The sequence below is a fragment of the Apteryx mantelli genome, chromosome 12 (assembly GCF_036417845.1).
Source record: "Apteryx mantelli isolate bAptMan1 chromosome 12, bAptMan1.hap1, whole genome shotgun sequence".
In the NCBI taxonomy this organism is placed as follows: Eukaryota; Metazoa; Chordata; class Aves; order Apterygiformes; family Apterygidae; genus Apteryx; species Apteryx mantelli.
The window spans coordinates 17,117,791-17,137,577 of NC_089989.1; the positions used below are offsets into that span (position 1 = coordinate 17,117,791).

The window sequence follows — 19,787 nt, forward strand, 5'->3', positions numbered from 1 at the left end:
CATGATAATTTCTTGAAACATTAATTTCACTCTAGATAAAATGCAGACCCGAGGGACTATTTGTTTTCTCTAAGTGGGAGCCTGCCTACGATTTATTTAAACAATGGTCCTGGAGGGTGTGTTTGTCTTGGACAACAGTTTGGGTTTTTTTCCTGTGGTGTTACTCATTACCAATATATACAATGTACTGGGTGCTGTGGGATATGGTCCTGTCCTGAAGTACTTACAATATAGCATCATATGAAAGAGTTGTACAGGAGTCTGGTTAAATGTGGCTCACTTCTTCCAAAAGCACAAGAATAGCAATCAACTTGAGCTGCAGTGTTTGAAGCAACCCTTTGTCACAGTATAGATAGGACCTTCCTCCTTAAGTTGCATCCCTGGATTGATGTATCTGCTTTGGGACTGTTTCTTCAACAAATTTAGTACAGGTCTTAAACTTACAAGATGAAGAGCAGCTCTTACCAGTACGTCCCAGCAATCTCTGGGAGACACCCCCAAGAACATTACTTGTAGTATTCCAGCTCCTCCTGAAGATACTGTGCCTGTCATCTTGATGCCAAGGTGACTGAGCAAAGCCTCCGATACTCCTGTAGGCTTCTTTCTGTTGGTGTTTCTAAGAACATCCTGTGTTGGCTCTTTGAGTCTAGTTCTCTGCTTTCTATAGTTATCTATGTCCTCTTTGCCCATCTCTCATAAGAATAATATTGAAGGAGTTTGGTGTATGTTAATCTTCACTCCTGGTTTCAGAGGAGTTATAACAGCTTTTTCTCTCTTGCAGAGTGTTTACCATGCCTCTGGGAACATTTCTCCTTCCTGTTCTTTGTTTCTTGGGAGCAGCGATTCCAAGGGGACTGCAATATGTCACGTTTTCACGCAACACTACAAAATTCCTCCACTTGTCTATGGACTTGGAATCTGGGACCATTTATTTGGGGGCCACCAATTTTCTTTTTCAGTTGACATCTGACCTGCTGATGAAGAATGTGGTTCAGACTGGGCCAGTTCTGGACAGTAAAGATTGCCTCCCTCCAGTTTCAAAGCTGGAGTGTCCTCAAGCACACTACACTGACAATCACAACAAGCTGCTGCTGGTGAACACGGCGCAGAAGGAGCTCATTGTGTGTGGCAGTGTGCACCAGGGGATCTGTGAGAAGAGGAGCCTCACGTCCATTGACCACGTTCTCTTCCGACCAGAGAGCCCTGGTGACACTCAGTATGTTGCTGCCAACGATCCCAATATCACCACCGTGGGACTTGTAGCCTCCTCAAAGGATGAGGTCCCTTTGCTGTTTGTGGGACGAGGGTACACTAGCCGAGGAGTTGGAGGAGGGATCCCTCCCATCACTACTCGAAATCTCAGGGCCCATGGAGGGGACGTTCAAGCGACCGACTCTCACTCCATCTTCTCCTATGAAGAAACAGCAAAACTGGCTGTGGGCCGGCTCTCTGAGTACAACCACCACTTCATTAAATCCTTTACTTACCGCTCGAGTGTCTATTTCCTGTTCTACCGTCGGGACCTCAAGTCTCAGTCACGGGAGTACAAGACTTACATCTCACGGATCTGCCTGGATGACTCTCATTATTACTCATATGTGGAGCTACCTCTGCTCTGCCAGAGCAAAGCCAACACGTACAGCCTCCTGCAGGCAGCCTATGTCACCCGGCCGGGAGAAGGCCTGGCCCGGGGGCAGTTTGGCACCGAGGGAGAAGTGCTGTTTGCAGCCTTCTCCGCCTGGCAGGCTTCTTCCGGCAAACTGAGTGAGGAGTCTGCGCTCTGTGTCTACGCAATGGAGGAGGTGGATCGCCTCACCAACTGGACTAGGGATGTTTGCTACATGAGAGATGGGAAGTCAGAAGAAGGGACAGAAGTGGCTTATATTGAATACGATGTCAGTTCCAACTGTGTCCAGCTGCCAGCGGTAAGTGGTTTTACACCTTTGCCAGGGTAAAGAGGAATTTGTAGCACGTTTTTGTGCTGCTTTGTGTTCCTGGAGTGAGCTCGTTTCCCACAGACGTATGATGAAATCTGCTGGGGTTGTAGAGCCTCTGGGCTCAGGCCATGTTTCTCAGCTATTGCAGCGAAGCGATGCAAGAACCAATGCTTCTCGTTTAAGTACAATCTGTCTCGTTGCTCCTGCAGCTCTCCATCCTGCCTGGGCAGACTCACTGGCAGAGGGTGATGCACTGCTTGTGGCCGTGGGGAAGGGCATCTGGTGTGACCTGACCCTAGGGTCTGTCTTGTGGAAATACCAGGCAAGAGCGTTGAAGCTGCCATTTAAGTTGTTCTTAATCAATATCTTCACGTGTTGGTGTGTGCTGTAGGGGAGCAGAGGCAGGTACCTGTGTGCTGCGGAGGGGAATTCAAGTTGTGTGTGAATTAAAGGTGTGCCTGGTCCCTGTCACGTACAGGTGAGTCGCACCTCACAGTGGCTTCCTGTAAGGACACCCAGAACTGAAAGCAGAGCATAAGCAAAAGCAAGTGCGTCAACAAAATCCCATTCCCCCAGACTGTATTTGTGCCCAAAGACAACTTGCTCCTGACCTGGCTCCTCTTTGTCTCCAGAGCTATAAGCAGTGATAATCCTCTTTATAGGCATAACTTTAATTTCTATGGCAAAGGCATGATGGGATGTTGCAAGATAAAAAGGTGAACTGAAGCGACTGCAAATCCTGAATCCTTGCGGCTTGTTAGCCGTGTTGGCTGGTGCTGTGGTATCAGAGACGGCGACACTAACATAGAGCAGCAGTGTTGTCCGAGGCGGTACTGGAGGCGGTGTCCCAGCAGGAGGCTGTGTCGCTGTGAGTGGCTTGTTTTCACCTAAGGTCTTGCTAGCCCTTAGCAGAGCAGCACATCATCATGTGTCTGCTTTTTACAGAACAGGCTGTCCAGATAACTTGCCCTTCCTAGCCTTGTGCCACAAATAGTGAAGTGGTACCACAGAGCTTAGGAAACCTCTGGAACTGGATGTGTGGTCCAAAAACAGTTTTAAAATTGCAGTTTTTTCTTTCAGTGGCTAGAGCTGATTATAGGCTACTTGTGGGACAACCCAAGGGTAAAGGAGCAGACTTAGAGCAGGAAGAATGTAAGGTCAGGAGGAGTATATAAGATTTGGGAAGCAAGAGGCCTCGCAAGTTTGTGTCCTGCCTTCACTGTGGTTCCTAGTCACGTCCCACGTGTCCTCTGTGGGACAGCATGGAAGGAATTGTCACAGGTGACTTTAGGACAGCTTTGGGGGAGTTAAATGTTGGACCAATGTGAACAGCTTAGAAGATCCTTCATTCAAAATGGAGAGTCCCACTGTGATTTGATCCGGTGGGGAAATGGGTGCAGTGGGTGGGAGAAAAAAGCAGGTCTTTGCTATGCAAGTCCTGGCGCACTATTCCAGGGTCCCAGCTGCGCGGTTTGGCACTAAGTGGGCCGATTAAACTGTGGCACCTTATTAACAACTGTGTCCAATGATATGTAAATGTCCTAGCAAACTTTATCCTTGGCCATTCAGTACATGGTAGCGGTTGTCGCTAAGATTGTCTCTAACAACACGTAAGGGCCCGTGCCAGCTCCGGCCTGCTCCTTTCAGCGCTGAGTGGAAGCGGCTGTCAATGAACATTTTATGCAGGAGCAGTTTTAACTCGCGGGTTCAATGGTGGCAGCTTGTGCTTGATGTAAGAATAATGCTGATGAATTTCACGTTTTTCTGCTTCCAAACCAGCCTGTGCACAAGGTATGCCCTTTTCCCCAGTTAGCACTCCCTTCTATTTTTAGCACACCAGGAGGGACTGGCATTGGCTTTTACACTTCAACACAGTTCCAGCTAGGAAAAAATACTGGTTTTTATGTGAATTTCAGGACAGGTTCATTTGTTCTAGAGTGCTGGAAGTCTGAAAGCATACAGAATTTTCCGTTGGTCTCGGGTTGCAGGGCACTGTGTAGATGCTGTTAGTGTCTTGATAATTAAAAGTCTGAAGCAGGGTTTTTGCAAGGCTTGGGAAGGCTGTTTCTCTTCTCAGGATATAGTTTTCCAAATATGTGGCTTGCACTTTTGCACCAAGCTCCCAGTCCTCTTGTTGTATAGATATAGATTTATCTCCGAGTCCTGTCCCTGTCGTTGCATCTGTGGACTGTAGGAAGAGCACATCAGAACTCCCACCAGGAGCTGCAGCCTCCAAGCCTGCTGCATTGCAGGAGGACACAGGATGATCCCTGAAGCGTATTCTCCACCTCATTGCCAAGATGTTGGTCACTGAAAACAATTCAGACACTTTATATGTGGATTTATGTAAACACTTTATACAATGATTGTGGGCTTAATCCTGTGGAACAGAACAAGTTTCACCCTTGACTGTGGTGAACTGCCCTGCGTACAGTCCCTGCGAGGCCATGGGCAGGCCGTACTGCTGCTGGGAAAGCTTTCACCGGTCATGTTGTCATATGGTAGCTAGATGTTAGGTGTGAAGTGGCTTGGCCTTGGCATCACACATAGGCAACAACAGTTCTGAGCACATCTGGGATACAAGTATTCCTGCCTTGTATCCATTTTTTCAGCAAACTTTGAAAAATTGGCCTCGGTAGTGAGGTCATTAGGCTCCAGTGTTTGTCTGCGTTGATACAAAGGTTGCAAAAGAGGGTCACAATCCCATTCAAAGTAAAGGCTTGGGGTTTTTGAATATAGAAATTCATCAGTGACCCACTTGCCGTTAAAATTTATAGGAACTGGACGACTGGAGAAATAGAAATCTTTAACTGACCAAGCCCAGAGGAGGTTGGAAGAAGCATAAGAATGAAGCGATAGAGCTGATGAGAAAAATTATCAAATCTGTCTTTCAGAACGAGTGCTAGGTTAGAGGAGGGTAGAAACTCTGACCATTGCTAAAAGTGTAACGTGCTCTGAGGCTTTAATTTAGAGCCTTACACCTAGTACACAGTAAATTAGCTGAATTAGTATTTGAAAGGAAAACAAAACACGAGAAAGAAGGTAGTAATAGTCTAGCATGGTTTCTTCAATGGAAATATCGTGTCACCCCCTCCTTACCTGTTACAATAGCAGTAAATTTGAGAAGAAGAGAGAGGTACGCAGGTTAAATATATTTTTGCCATGGAATTTTCATAGACTTTGTCAAAAGCTCCTGGTAATTAGTTTCTCCAGCAGGCCATCATGCGAGAAACCAGAGAAATGGGAGGAGAGCGGCGAAAAGGCTCAGGTTTTGCACTGGGGTGGCGGGGGGGGAGCAGGCGGATGCCTCGAGAATTCCACGCTGTGGGTGTTATCGCTGACCGCCGACGGGGGAGGACGGCCTGCCTGGTACTAAACGGTACTATGCGGTTCAGCACCGGCAGATGGGAAGTCAGGGACGTCGGATGGAAAGAACGCATCGCCCTGCTCGGGGAGTCTCCGTTGAATCACCTCGCCTGAGGGCGAAGGGGGAACTGCAGCCCATGTGAACTGCTCAGTTAGTGCCCTGCTCCCTGCACAGCTTCATAAAAGCAATCAGTAAAGGACTGGAGAGGAGCGTGGAAATGCTACCCATAAGGAATTCCGTGATGAAAATCACTAGTTTGTACAAACAACACTGTCTGAAGACAAGCCATTAATTGATTAAAATGTCGTTTGTAATTGTTGAATGAACAATGCTGCATTCAGTCTCCAAAAGCGTACTGTAAAATTAGATTGGATACAGAACAAAGTGTCAAGAAAGACTATAAAGCAATGGAGAAACTATCCTAGACAAGATTGGGTTTGTTATTTAGGGGGAAAAAATAGGAGCATAATGAAATATCTTCTCTCCACACATGCAAATAGTAAATCCGTTGGCAGCTTTTATTCCGTTTCCTTTAGAATTCAATAAGTGAATGTTTGGTGGGATTGGAAGGTATCTAACCGGAACAGAAAGATAAGTGTTTTCACACAGTGCTTTGTACACAGTGGAATTAATTTTCAGATATCTAACAAAGCTCTGAAGAATTGGAGTGATGTGCAGAAAAGACTCTTGTTTTGACTTCTTCTGGCCTCACTCTAGACCTATGCACTCTGATTTTTTGTAAGCTGTGCTCCACTCTGTGCTTGTATATGTCCTGATGCTTTGGGTTTCTGCTTCAGAACTCACATTTGTAGGTAATATGATAGCACAACGTAAACATGGGTAATTGTTGGAGGTGATGTTTGTGACTGGGTAGTTGGTTCCATTTTGTACTGGAAACAGGAATTCTTGTCTCCTTTTTTTGTTGTTGTTGGCTTTTTTTTTTTTTTTTGGTTGGTTGGTTATTGTGAAAAACAGAATGAATTTTCCCTAAGCCCATCACTTGGGAGATTGATAGTTTAATAGAGTTCAGATGCATTTCATTACTGATGTGTCTGTTATGCTGAAAGGACTTGGCTGAAATGTCTGCAGGGTCCGTTAAGGCTACAAACAGCCAACATAACTAATTATTAAAAGCTGGTTTTCTGTTCTCAGTCAAAAACCCCAGAGGTGTTCAAAGCTGAATTCACTGTTCAGGCACCTCTGAGGAGTTTGGCTGGAAATGGTGATAAAGGTTGAAGATGCTAGTATTACTTGTACCTTCTTTTGTTGAACTGGTCTCCCTGTTTTTCCCCTCAACAAAGGACACCCTGTATGCCTACCCCTGTGGCTCTGACCACACTCCCAGCCCTATGGCCAGCCGGATACCCTTGGAAGCAGCTCCACTCCTGGAGAAGACAGAAGCCCGTCTGACAGCTGTGGCAGTGAATGTGGAAGATGGCCACACTATTGCTTTTCTGGGAGACAGCAGAGGGAGGCTGCACAAGGTACGAGCTGGATGCGACAAGAAACAGAGGGTAAAACTAATCAGCGATGCTCAGGTGAAGGGAAAAAAGGCAAGTTCTCTTGCCCCTCAATCTTTTAAGCAATCAGGTTCCCACTAAAGATCATTGCTATCAGATGGCCTCTTCTCACACTGTCTGTATTGTCCATTGAGAATGTGAATGCTCAAAGCCGTTGTCATGCTGCCCTTGGTTACATCTGCACTGAGCCAGTGTCAGGACTGCTGTGTCCTACATGGCTTCTGCAGGTATTGCTGGGCACCTGCTTGACGCTGCTGAAGTTGTTGCATTGGGATTTTGATGGGAGGTGGAAACCCTTCCTTGCACACAGCAGCGGTTCCAGGTTGCTCCTGATGTAGGACAGTACCTCCTGCTCCTACTCTGCTCTGCTTACATACCAGCGTGACTCTGTCTCTTGCAGGCGTACTTAGGAGCGATGGGAGATACCAGTATATACGCTTCTTTAGCTATCCAGTTAAATAGCATGGTGAGTGGAGACCTGCTATTCGACCAGTTGCAGAAGCACCTCTTTGTCATGACCCAGTCAATGGTAAGAGCAATAAAATCCCTTCTACAGCAAAGTGAAAGCATTTGTGGCCCAGATGACCTGCTGAAGGGGTTGGAAGAGGCAGAGAAACAGTGCCCATAGCTAGACTTGTGCTGGGTGGCACCTACACAAGGTGGCACCTGGTGGCACCAGTCTGGCATACTGGTAGGGGACTGGCCTTCTGCAAAAGCTGTATGAAGTGTGGGGGAAGTCTTGTTACCCTAAACCATGGTCTATTTGCACATGCCAGTCTGTGTTGTATCAGCAGTGGTGGAGGAGTATGAACTGCAGGTTACAAAAGGCTGCTCCATTGGGGTGGAGAGAAGGTAGCCTAAATCCCTGAGTTCCTCCATGTTGAGCAAGGACTGTTCAGGTGACAGTGTATCTTCACCTGAGCAGAGGAATATGAGTCGCCTAGGTTCACAAGTAATATGCCTTATCCTGGGTTTGCAGCAAAAAGGGAGGTTTTGTGTAATTAAAACTGTGGCACATCTCCTGTCCTTAATCAGTTAAGATTAAGCTGTTCTTCTGTAGACACATAACCTATGGAAAGCAGATATGTGTGGGAAGTACCTTCAGTTAGCAGAGGTGTGCTCTCGCCAGGTAGATGATAAGAGTCTTGAAGATGAAATCAAAATATATAAGGAACCATGTTAGGCAACTTCCCATCGTCTTCTCCTGCCTTCTGTAGTTCTCCCTCTGTCTGGTGGCAGCAGGAAGAGAAGAGGCATGGGGATTGGTGAAACTTTTGGGATACTGATATCTGCAGAGTGGAAAATCCAGCTAGAGATACCTTATTTAAGAGGATTTATTTAACACTCAAGTCATCTTCTTGAGCTAGAAAGAAAAAGATTCTCCTTGCAAAGGAAAAGCAGGCCCTGAGTTGCTCCATGTCTGAAGGAAAGAGCAAACTACAGATGAGAGCGTACCAGAAAAGGACTGCTTCCTTTCATCCCCCTATGTGCATTTTGCAGGATTCAGAAATTCTGTAACATTTCAAAGGAGGAGTTAAAATCTGTGAGTGGAAGAAGATTAGGGAAATCTGAAATATATCCTTAAGAGTAATTGTTCTGTCAATAAAGAAGGCAAATAACAAGATGTATTTAGCAAAAGTATTGGGTTAGGGATTAGAAGCTGATGATTTAAAGTAACTGGCAATATAATAGCTGATTAAAGAGGGAGCAAGAGGCTGAAATCAGCAAGGTGGGGGGGGTCAATAAAGCAAAGCAGAAGTGTTCTGCAAGTCAAACTTACCCCTGGACAGCAGGAGGTTATTTTTCCACATTGATCAAAGCCCGTTGGTCTAATTTCAGTCAAATGATAGTCCTGCCAGATAGAGTTGGGCAACAGAGAAGATGCATTCAGAGGCCTCAGCCAGAGCTACCATGTCCAGCTTTGGTCACCTGCATGTCAAGAGAAATGATCTGCCATGACAGAGTCCAGACAAGCTAAAGAGTGAACAGTGGAGGCCTGAAAAGCAGGGAAGACTGAAAGAACTAGTATCCCTAAGTCTAAGGGAGAAGGGAGGAAAAAGGTGGAGGCAAGTGTTAACTGAGAAAAGGAAGGAAGTAACCCTTTCTCCATCATGCTAGTGAGTAAGATACGGAGTCATGGGTTCAGATTGCAAGTAGGGAGATTTAGGTGAGGAAATAAGGAAGAATTCCAAATGATGAGGATAGTGACACATGAATTGCCTGGGTAGCTCATGGCTTTTCGATTCTTAGAAAATTTCTGGAATAGATATGCTAATATAAATAACATATCTAGCAAATTTTTGCCTTGGGGAATGAAATGGATTAAATGGTGAGATCCTTTCCAGATTTATTTTTTGTGATACTTCAAACCCTTGAAGTAAAGGGTTAATATCCTGTAGCAGTGTATGAAGAAGAAATGGAGAAGTGTGATACATGGATTTCTTTCATGAGCTTTTTGCTAGATCTGAAACCAATTCTGGAGTTCATTTTTAAATGGATGTTAAAATTCTAGTTGTTTCAAGGAAGAATGCTTTAAAACAATAAATGGTTTGGCGAACCCACGTCATAGTGAGAAATTTAAGAAGCTCAACCTTGTAACCTTGTTTGCCCAAGAGAGGGTTGAGAAGTGTGGTATGTATGCAACCAGAAAGACAGAAACTGCTATTCTTTAATCCTTTTTGTTAAAGTGTAGTTTTTATCACTAAATAAGGTCTCCTTTTCACAAAAAAAGTCAAGGATAATCTATGTTATAGCAATGCCTTTGTTTTAGGTTTGCCTCAGTGCCTCTGTAGAAACTGATGTTTAAGTGCTTTTCATCAACATGTGAAACAGCCATTCAGATGGGCTCTGGAAACTTGTTCCTTTTTTCTTTAGTTTTAAGCAGTATTGGGAATTAACACAAAGTTGTAGTGAGCATCAGGATAATAGAACTTGTTAGCTGGGCAGAAGTCATAGAACTGGAACCTGCTTTTTGTGTGCTGTTCTCACTAATTTCTTTTTCTGACAGGTGGTAAAGGTTCCCATATTGGAGTGTTCCCTGTATTCAGACTGTGAATCCTGTCTGATGCTGAAAGATCCTTACTGTGGCTGGTGTGTTCTTCAGGGACGGTAAGATAGATCCCTGGTTACTTGCAAGGTTTTTGAAGGGATGATGCTTAGGGAATGTGTCTACTTACTCTCTTCCATTTCTGTATCTGTGTGTCTATGTCTATGCGTCTGGATTTAGTCTGTTTTTAACTTCTTTATGTGATATGCTTGGCCTACAGATTCACTCTGACTTACCATTCTTCTATCTGCCTCCCTAAAGCATCGCCACCACCAGCCACAGTTGCACTTCTCTTTCCAGCACACAGAGTATCTTTCTGTTGCCTTTTGGGTCTTTGGTCACCACTCACCATGCTCCCCCGCAGTGGATTTCTGCCTGTTTTCAGTCTGGCTGCAGCGTGAGAACTGCTTCATTTCAAATACAGAGAAACTATCCTGGGTCTTCTGCTGATGTCACTTTCTTATTTAGCACTCTTCGCTTCTTACTCGCTGACATTGCTTAATAAGACATGGTTTATTCCAGTGTATCTGCTCGCTGGCTCTGTCTCCCAGTGCAGTGCCATGGCAACTAATTTATGGCCCTTGAGGCCCAGCGAGTGCCTATTCATCTGTATGTACTGGCAACAGTTCATCCCCTTGTGGATGGTGATGGGAGGCTGGGACTTCTGTGGCTTGTGCAGTGGGCTCCCTGACCCTCCAGCAAGGTTTCTGAAAGCCAGCGTCAGCTTGGAAGCCAAAGAACGTGTGTCCTGTTTAGGCTGCGCAGACCTCCCATAGGGCTTCTTGCTATTTCTCTGCAGGTGCAGCCGTCGTTCTGAGTGCTTGCGATCCAGGTTGAGTGAGCAGTGGCTCTGGAGCTTTAACTCTACACAGCAGTGCCTGTCCATCCAGTCACTAACTCCAGCCAATATCAGCAGAGAGGAAAAGAGAAATGTGAGCAGTGATGATCCTCTATGACAATGCTCAAGCATGTAGAAGGTCCCCTGCAAGCTCTGAGGGGTCGCAGGTCCTCCTGTTGCTTTCAGTGGTGTATTGAATCACTAAGCCTTCAAGCACATTTTGTCTGTCTCTTATAAGGAGCTTACATGATTTAGCGCTCTCAGGAGATAATTTCGTTGTTGTTCATCTAAAGCTGTAAGTCCTTGTCTGCTAATAGGAAGTTATCGAGTATTTTGCACTATTTGGCTGCTTGGATGGGATCTCTCCTTGTCTTGATTTGTATAAAGTGCCCTTCTCTGGGGGTTCAGAGTATTTCTGACACTCGTTGGAAAGATCTGAAAGAAGCTACCTAAAGTTACAGCTTCAGTGTGGTATCGGAGAGCTGGTAGAAAAGCTAACAAGATGCTGCAGTGTTTTGAAGTTTGTCAGGAGGTGGTGAGAACCTGCCTTCATTTGGAGACTTGAGCAAAGGGGGAGATTTTGCTGAGGAATGAGCAAGTTTGGTTTGGGAATGGCAAGGCATGATGAATGGAGCAGCCAGGCCTAGGAGGCATAATAGAAAAATGTATAGGTGTATGGGTGACTTCTTCCTGGGGTTCTTACTATGAAAAAATAGAACCAAAAATTATATGAAATAAGAATATGTTAGGGGGCAAATAATTTATTGGACATTATTGAATTGGTAGATATTCCTGGCTATCTCGGATTTACCATCTCTGCGTGAGGAAGAATTTTACTCATGCTACTTTGAAGATTATGAAAGCCCAGCAGTTCTGACAGAGTCGGGAATCATGTGCCCCTCACCGGATCCCAGCCAAGCGCCAACTTTGCCAACCGGAGCAGGTCAGTGAAATGCTTTAAATGGAGTGTGATAGCTCTGATAACATTGTCGGGAGAAAGTACATTTCAGATCCATCAGATTGCCAGGGTTAACAGGCATGAATGTACATGGTCTGTCAGCAGGTGTTCATTTCATTCTGTCATAATGTGTTTGCTTTCTACTTGTGTCACACACATCCTGTGCTATTCTGGGCTGCTGCCAGATTCCAGTGCCAAATTCTGGTAGCTGGAAAGGAGGTTCTGCTTGAAGGGTTATATGCAAATCTGAATATGATCTGAAATGCAGTTTAGAGTGGTGGCTGGTTTGGCAGCCTTGTCAAAAATCTGGATACAGGACTCACTCGCGCTCTCCCACGTGCGTGCTCTCTTTTTTTTTTTTTTTTAATAAAAAATGGGGTCGTGTTTAAAACCAAACAAAACACAAATGTTTTCAAAACCCACATATTAGTGAGACAAGGAAGTACTTGTAAGGAAAGGCTAGAAGAGATCCACAGTCCTAGAAGAGATTAGAAATGAATCTGCAATGCAGCATAACCTCAGAAAATGCCCTGTCAGCCTTCTGTTAGTGTGACAAGTAACTGGCTGGGCATCCCTAATTGGCTACTCTGTCTAAACACACCTGGAAAGTTCTCACTCAGTTTATTGTCTTTGCATTGGATTTTGCAGTACTTAACCTGTCGATATGAATACTGATGAGCTGATCTCTTCAGAGAACTTGTTCATCTGAAATAAAAGGAAGGTACAGATTCGGAAGCATTCCACAAGATTCATCCAAATGGCTAAACAGATTTTTCCGTGCCACTGTGCAGCTGGCTAATAGGTCTGAAAGGTCCTCCATGGACATAACATGACAGCTGAAGTTAGCTAGCTCAGTCATTCAGTCTCAAACTTCTTGATTTTTCAATGATACTTGCCCGTTGTCTTTTCACACTGCCCTAGTCTGGAAAGAACCAACCAAGCCTCCGTTTGGGGTGGACAGGCACAGAGAGAGGAAAAACGCTTTATGCACTGCCATTGTAGCAGAGTGGATGGGATTGACTTCAACCATTTGGTTGTGCAAAAGTGAGCCTGATTTTGAGCACAGCTGTGAAAGTCAGGGTAGATAAAGCCACAGGCTAGTTCCCACTACTTCAGGTATCAGATACTTTTATTGGTGCCTTTGTAAGCCAGCCTTGCTCTTACTCTGAGTCTTCATAGATGCTTTACTTATGCTGTTTTCATGTTGCTACTCTGAGGCTTAGCAAGCTGCTTCTGCTTTCTGCCTAAACTTATCCATGGATGATCTGTGTCCATTTGATCTCATCTGTGTTATTGTTTTGCTTCAACAGCTCTTCTGCCATCCAAGGACTTATGGCCAGGCATTCTTAGCATGGAGCTTTGCTATTCTAACTCTGCCAACTTTCTTCATGTTCTTTTGTTATGTAGGTTTCCTCGTTCCTTCACTGTATTTGCAGCCCTTCTTGGCACTGCATCAGTGCTCTACTAAGATGAATTGAAGCTGGTAACCAGAATCATACATTGTTTTCTAAATGAGGTCTCATCAGGGCCTCAGACAAAGGCACTAGAACTTTCCCATTCTTATTTGAAATACCTTTCCCTGATCATTGAAATATCTGGTTGGTTTTTTTTGTTTTGGGGTCTCCCCCCCAGTTTTGCTTTAAGGCTCGTTTTTACTGGGTCATCTGTCACTTCAAGCTGATGAGCTCCAAGTCAGTAGCATAAACCCTTGCTCTTAGTTTGCAAGCCCTCACCATGTCTTCTGCGCTGTTGAATAGCATTACTGGCAGTCATGGGAAAGAGTGGCCTTCTTGGGGAAAGGAATATTTATAAATGTGGTGTCATAGCCCTGAAATCCTGAGAAGTACTGGCCTCTCCACCACTGCTAAATACCATCACCTCTAAAACAGTAATGAAAGTTGGCAATACTGTAGTGTCTTTTGCCTCCAGCCACAGATGATGCCCTCCCTTTCTCCTAGTCGTGGTTTTTCATACACACCTTATCAGCTGTTTTACTAGCATACTGCTTCACTTGCCATTCTACCAGGAACCCGGCTGAGGCTTGACTGATTCTCCACCAGACAAGATAGCTGTTTTGTTGTGGTCCAAACATTTGCAAATGAATGGATCTTACCTCCAAGAGAAGGCCTGAACTCTGAGAGGAAAGATGGGCAAGCTTCTTTTGTAGCAAACTGTCTTGGAGAAATGGCAGTTCCTGGAACCCAGCAGAGCATGTAATATGTTCTCATTATTTAGAGAACTAACATCTGACTCTCGAGTCAGGGGGGCACTTGTCTGGATCAAGATTAATTGGGGGTTTTTTGTTTGTTTGTTTTTATTATTATCATATGCAAAACATCTCTTTCAGGCTTATGCTATCAGCTCTATCTTTAAGTTCTGACTATCTCAGCAGTTATCCAGCCTATCAGAAAATAATGGTAGTCTTCCCCCAAAGTGGAAGAGGCTATCCTGAGGATGGAGCTAACATGAGACCTCAATTTGAAGCAGATAAAAGCCTTCAGTCATTGAAGTTGAGATTACAAAGTTTTGTAAGCTCCTTCACTTATTCACTTAGTCTGGACGTATAACAAGGCTCTCAAGGTGATGGCAGCATGTGAAGTGCATGTCAGTTCTAAGGGTTTGGTTTTAATTTGGCTGACAAGGGAAAGCAATCAGCTTTGCGCCTGGAATGTTACTTCTTCCTGTAATACAGAGATGACAGTGAAATTACAGCAAATAAAGATGGGGAGATCTTCAGAGCCATCTTCCCTCCTGCAAGCTGGCAAGAGTCATCATAAACTATTCCAGACAGACTTGTCCAACCTGTTTTTAGTGTCCATAGGATAATCCAGGAATGAAGATGCTACAAGCATGCAAGGGAATCTATGTCCATGTTTGATAGTGTCTTCCCTAAAGCATGCTGTCTCTCCTAACATTATTACAGACTTATAGTGGCTCCATTTCTAAGAAATTTTTATTTTTGCTTTCAGATCATGTCACCATAAAGCTTGTAGTGCGTTTCCATGACATCTTCATTGCCTCTGTGGACTTCTCTTTCTATGACTGTGCTGCTGTTGCCCTGCTATGGAAATCAGCACCGTGAGCACCTGGGTTTTTTTCTCTAGTTATGGGGAGGGTGACTGTCCCCTCCTGGGTCATCTTAGTGGCTGCTTTTCTATCACTGTTCCAGGTGCCAGAAGTGTGTGAGCAGTCCTTGGGGATGTAACTGGTGCATTCAGCAGCACCTCTGCACCCACAAAGCAGCCTGTGAGGAAGGAACCATTATCTACAACGAAAGGGTGCGTCTCCTAGTCAGTCCTATGAGCTAACAGCCTCCTTGTGTCCCAGTGAGTCAGATCTCTTCTCAGGTAAAGCAGCAGCTCTCAGTTGTCCCATGCACAGAGCTGAGCTGTTGGAGCAGATCTTCCCCTTGATGTGACACGAGGCTCCATGTGCCCATGCTGTTACAAGGCCTTGCTAGGTTTCAGGGGAGGTGCCATCAGATGAAGCAGGTCACTCTCCTCCCTGGGTCATCCAGCCTGGGCTCTCAAGGTGAGGGACAAGAGCAAGCCTGCAGGGAGCTGTGAGTGGGGAGGCAGAGCAGCTGCATTTGTGGCAGCCACAGGTCACTTTGCCATGTTGTGAGGGGTGAAGGCAGGCAGACCTCCCTCTGAGTGGAGGTGAGTGCAGGCCTCTCTGTGGGAAGAGGGAACGTTGCTGAATCTTTTGCGCTGTGAGCACTGCCTGGTCCTGTCGCAAGACAGGTGCTGTGAGATGTAGTCCTCCTCACAGAAATCCAGTGGGTGAAGCAGCCTCTCATAAATGTTGCTACGGGAAGGAATAATCTGTTTTGGGTTTTATTCTGTTTTGTTTTTCTCTTCTCACTGCACCATGTTGTTTTTTTCTAGGCCCAGCTTCCAACCTCACGTCTGTTTCCTTCTTCAGCAGCTCCCCCCAGCAAGTCCTCTACCATAGCCCCAACGGCAGCCACAAAACCTGTCACTCCCCCTGTGCGTGTGGTGCTGAGCACTGTGCCCCCCACAGAGCCTGTCCCCATCACACCCTCCGCGGTCTCAAGTACAACGACTGAGCCCAGAGGGACCCTCAGCTACACGTACTTGACTCTCTCGTCTGAAGCTGCCTCTCTCCAAGCCTCCACAGAATCTCCCCTGCCACCGCCAGCGGACAAACCTGCTGTCACAGCACCAGACACAACTTCCCCTGCTACATCTGTCCTCACCAGCCCATCGAAGCCTGTGGATCACACAGCCCTGCCCACCTCCGAGACCAGAGCCACTGCCCGGGAGCCATGGCCCACCAACCCACCCACCACCGTGGTGGGTAGTCCTCTGCACACATCTGTGGCAGCAGTAACACCTTCTCCTCACACCACCAGTTTCACGTGGCCTCCCAGTTCTGTTCCTACCACAGAGGCACTGACATCTGCCATCCCATCTCCCCAAACCCACAGCCATAAGCCAGGGGTCCCTGTTGCCTCTGATGACTCTCCTGGAGAGCTGGAAACTAAACTACCTGCTTCAGACCTCCCACCGTCAGCTCCCCCAGACTGGCTGCTGGGGGAAGGCACAGAGCTCCAGGATACAGAGGACTGGATGGATTTGCTGCAGGCTGAGAACGACACATCTCCCTTCTCTGCTTCTACCCTTCTGTCGGGCGATGGTGATTCTTCAGAAAGGGATGCCCCTGACTTTCCCAGGATCCTCCATCCTGACCTTGACTATCAGTATGATGCCCCTGGGTTTTGGGAGGAGGTAAGTTGCTGGGCTTTGGAGTCCACAATCTAAGGTTGTAACACTTTAAAATTTCAGTACGGATTGCTGATCTAATACGTTTCAGCAGACAGGAGAGGTTGTGCTCTTCTAGAGGAGAGAAGCTGACAGCTATAATGTGCAGGGTGAGAAGTGGCACCCTGAGAAAGAAAAATGTGTGGGAAGAGGTTCCAAGGTTTTGTAGAAATGCTGCTGGCCTGGAGGCAACAGCTGCTGTGATGTCTAGCATGTTCACGGCTTTCTGCTGTTCACCACTTTGGGCTCCTGCTTTGCTTTCTGTAACCCTGTGGTAAAGAAGCACAGCTTCCTGTTCCTGTTTCTCTGTTGGCCTGGTGGGTTCTGATTCCCTCTCAGAGCCATGGAAGTCCCTTTCTCTAAAGGTGTGTGCTTGTTTTCAGAATGAAGAGCTTAGCTGGGGTCCTGATGCATGTCCCTGTGTGCAAGGAATCCAGGGATCTTCACTGTTTCCAGTCAATGTGGCGAGGAAGATAACTCTGCTGGGAAAGAACTTCCACCTCTATCAGGTACTCAGCTGCTACCTCCCATTAGCCTTGAGAAACTGTCATAGAACAGAGCAGTCTTTGGGCAACCTGTCCACTGGGCTGCTAAAAATACTTGTAAGAAGTGATTGGGCTCTGCCTAGGTTTTTTCTGCTGGAGAAATAGCAGATCTATAGATAAGGAATTACATAGTTTGACTTATTGGTGGGTAGGAGGGCACTCAGGGAGGACAGTACAGGTGTGGACCAACCTGTCAGAAATGATCTGCATGTGTTAGCATTAAATTGCACCTATGCCGCACTGCAGGTGATAGTTTTTGGAGTAACTTCCTGCTGAATCTCTGCTGATTGTTTATGTCTTCATAAACTGAAGATAAGTCATCTGTTCCTTTTCCTTTCTGGCCTCCTAATGTTGATGTGGCTATTCCTGTCATACCTGAAATGTCTGGAATGGGGAAAACCAGCCCTTGAAAGCTACATTCCTTGGATGCGCCTCTGATAAAAATTCTGCTTACTTCTCAAGACAGAAAACTGATTTAGTAACTTCTTGGAAATGACCACCTTGGATCATGCAGCCCACAGACTAATTATTACTTTATATGTTAAACCTGATATATTACATTGCACAGAGGAGCAGAGCTGGTTACAGATGCATATCTATCTTTTTTACAGGAATTGTCTAAGCAATTCAGTAAAAAGTTTATAGGAGAGAAGAAAAATACCCTTAGTGTTTTTGAGGTGCACTGGCTTAATCTGCACACTCTACTCTTCATTTCCAAGCTAGTCTCTCGCAGAGCTGTACAGGCATAACCTCATAGTCCCACTGGTTTTTCTTTAATTCCTTCTCCTTTGCCAAGTTCTCCCCACATTGTCATTCATGTACTCCCGTCTAGGTGTTTTGTTTTATGTTGGTTTGATTCCTTTCATACATGGAGGCAGTGAGAGCATAGAGAGCCTTTCAATATAGCATAGAAATGGCATAATGAAGGGAATGAGAGGAGCACGCTGCCTGCGCAGTAAGAAGCATGGTACAAGGTACTGAACTGGAGAGGCAGGAGCCCACTCTCGTGTACCAGGAAGCTCCATGTGATTGAGAAATGGTGCAGTATGTGTCTTCCTATCTACAGGACCAGCAATGGGACTATGAGTGTGTTCTGAACTTGGAGGGGAGGACAGTGGTGATGGATGCTTATGTGGAGGGGGAAGAAACAAACCAGTCCCTCTGTTATATCACATGCCAGCTGCACCAGGTGAGTGCTTGGGATGCGTGATGCCATTTCAGAGTTTGCACTGATCTGTTTTTGCTTGGCTTGTTTATCTGACAGGCTGGGAAGCGAACTCTTTGGGGGTGCAGAGCATGTTTGTTAAAATATTTTATACCGTATTTAGCACTATGGGGCCCTCATCTGTGATGCTGCTGCCTGGTGGCAATGGTGTCTTCAGCCTGCAGAAAGATTGTGCTGTCTGAGCCACAAGATCTGCTGCTGCATTTACCACAGCATAGAACAATGCTGTTTCTGAATCAGTGCTCGATGCTACCTGCCAGGACAGTGCTGTTTCTGCTTTAGCCTGAGTCACTGCTGTTCATGGTTTTCTGGACTGTGATTTCCTCTGCAATGGTGGTTCTTCTGCAAAAAGAAAAAAGATATTGATACAGATTTTGGGGTTGGTGGTGGAAGCTAGCCTATGGATTATAAGAATATCGGGCACAATAAAATAGCAATGTGTTTTTCAGGATGTGTGGATTTTACCTGAGGTAAGATTTACAAACAGAGGTGATGTTTTTAGTTTGCAAACTAATACAGTTGAGGGAGAGGAACAACATAAGCTTTTGTGGACACAAGCCCTGCAGACCAATTATAATCCAACATCTTGGTCTCAACTGAAATGAATTGTGCTGAAATGCTATCTTGACTAATTCTCTGAGCAGGTGACTTGTAGGTAGAAAGTTAGATATTTAGGAATACAGTTATGAGGTTAGACAAGTAACTGCATGAGTATGTGAGTGTTCTCAATGCTCACCTGGTGAACCAATGTCTGCTGCTCTTTCTAGTGCAGGTATTCTGGCTGTGTGAACTAGTGAGGGCAGGCTTATGCTGCTATTGCCTCAGTTAATGCTGCCTTGACTAGTTTTGCTGCCAGAAGTGGTCTGGCTAATCGTTTGCAGGGAGCTCCATGTAGGCTATATGTCCCAGTGCACCATGCAGGATAGACAGACCCTGATTTTGTTTGTTCAGCTGGCTCATTTGTGCCTCCATTAAGCCCTTGACCTTGATGGTCTCTGTCTCTGCAGTACAGTTACACAGCACCTCAACTCGAATTCAACGCTGTGGTGTTTGTGCAGAGGCGACGGCACCTTCGAGTGGACAGTGCTGCAGATCTTCACGGTACGAGTGCAACACCTCCCCAGCAAGAAGACAGCAAATGGGATGGAGGGAAGTTGAGAAATCCTCAACTGAGACTTTTTGCATCTGTAGTAGTCCTATCACAGGGAAATGGGGGAAGCTGTACAGCCTTGTTCCCCTGAGTTGTTGCGGGGAGGACGGGAGAGGGTGTCTGTGTTGCTCTAGGGGATGTTTGCAGATGCCTCTGGACGTTTCTCCTTTGCAGTGACTTTCTACAACTGCTCTGTGGGGCACACTGATTGTAGCCGCTGCCAAACAGCTGACTCAAAGTACAACTGTGTGTGGTGTGGAGGCGAACACCCCAGCTGTATTTTCAGGGACTCCTGCAAGGAAGAGATAGAGGACCTGTGTCCAGCACCTCTCATTCACTCTGTGAGTAACTTGCTCGTTAGTGTACTGCACCTGGGACAAGGAGGGCTCCATCCTCCAGCTGAGAACAGAAGTCTGG

General features: G+C 45.8%; 1 protein-coding gene across 1 annotated transcript in view; it reads left to right on the top strand.

Moving 5' to 3' along the window:
- Positions 1-791: 791 nt before the first annotated feature.
- PLXNB1 (plexin B1) overlaps positions 792-19,787 on the top strand; it is a 46,466-nt gene continuing 27,470 nt past the window's right edge. The window contains exons 1-13 of the mRNA XM_013960343.2: positions 792-1,925; positions 6,606-6,788; positions 7,225-7,353; positions 9,832-9,932; positions 10,670-10,802; positions 11,495-11,651; positions 14,636-14,744; positions 14,836-14,944; positions 15,554-16,417; positions 16,834-16,959; positions 18,062-18,184; positions 19,228-19,321; positions 19,545-19,711. Coding sequence (XP_013815797.2) covers positions 792-1,925; positions 6,606-6,788; positions 7,225-7,353; positions 9,832-9,932; positions 10,670-10,802; positions 11,495-11,651; positions 14,636-14,744; positions 14,836-14,944; positions 15,554-16,417; positions 16,834-16,959; positions 18,062-18,184; positions 19,228-19,321; positions 19,545-19,711 — 3,429 coding nt within the window. The remainder of the gene's footprint in view (positions 1,926-6,605; positions 6,789-7,224; positions 7,354-9,831; positions 9,933-10,669; positions 10,803-11,494; positions 11,652-14,635; positions 14,745-14,835; positions 14,945-15,553; positions 16,418-16,833; positions 16,960-18,061; positions 18,185-19,227; positions 19,322-19,544; positions 19,712-19,787) is intronic.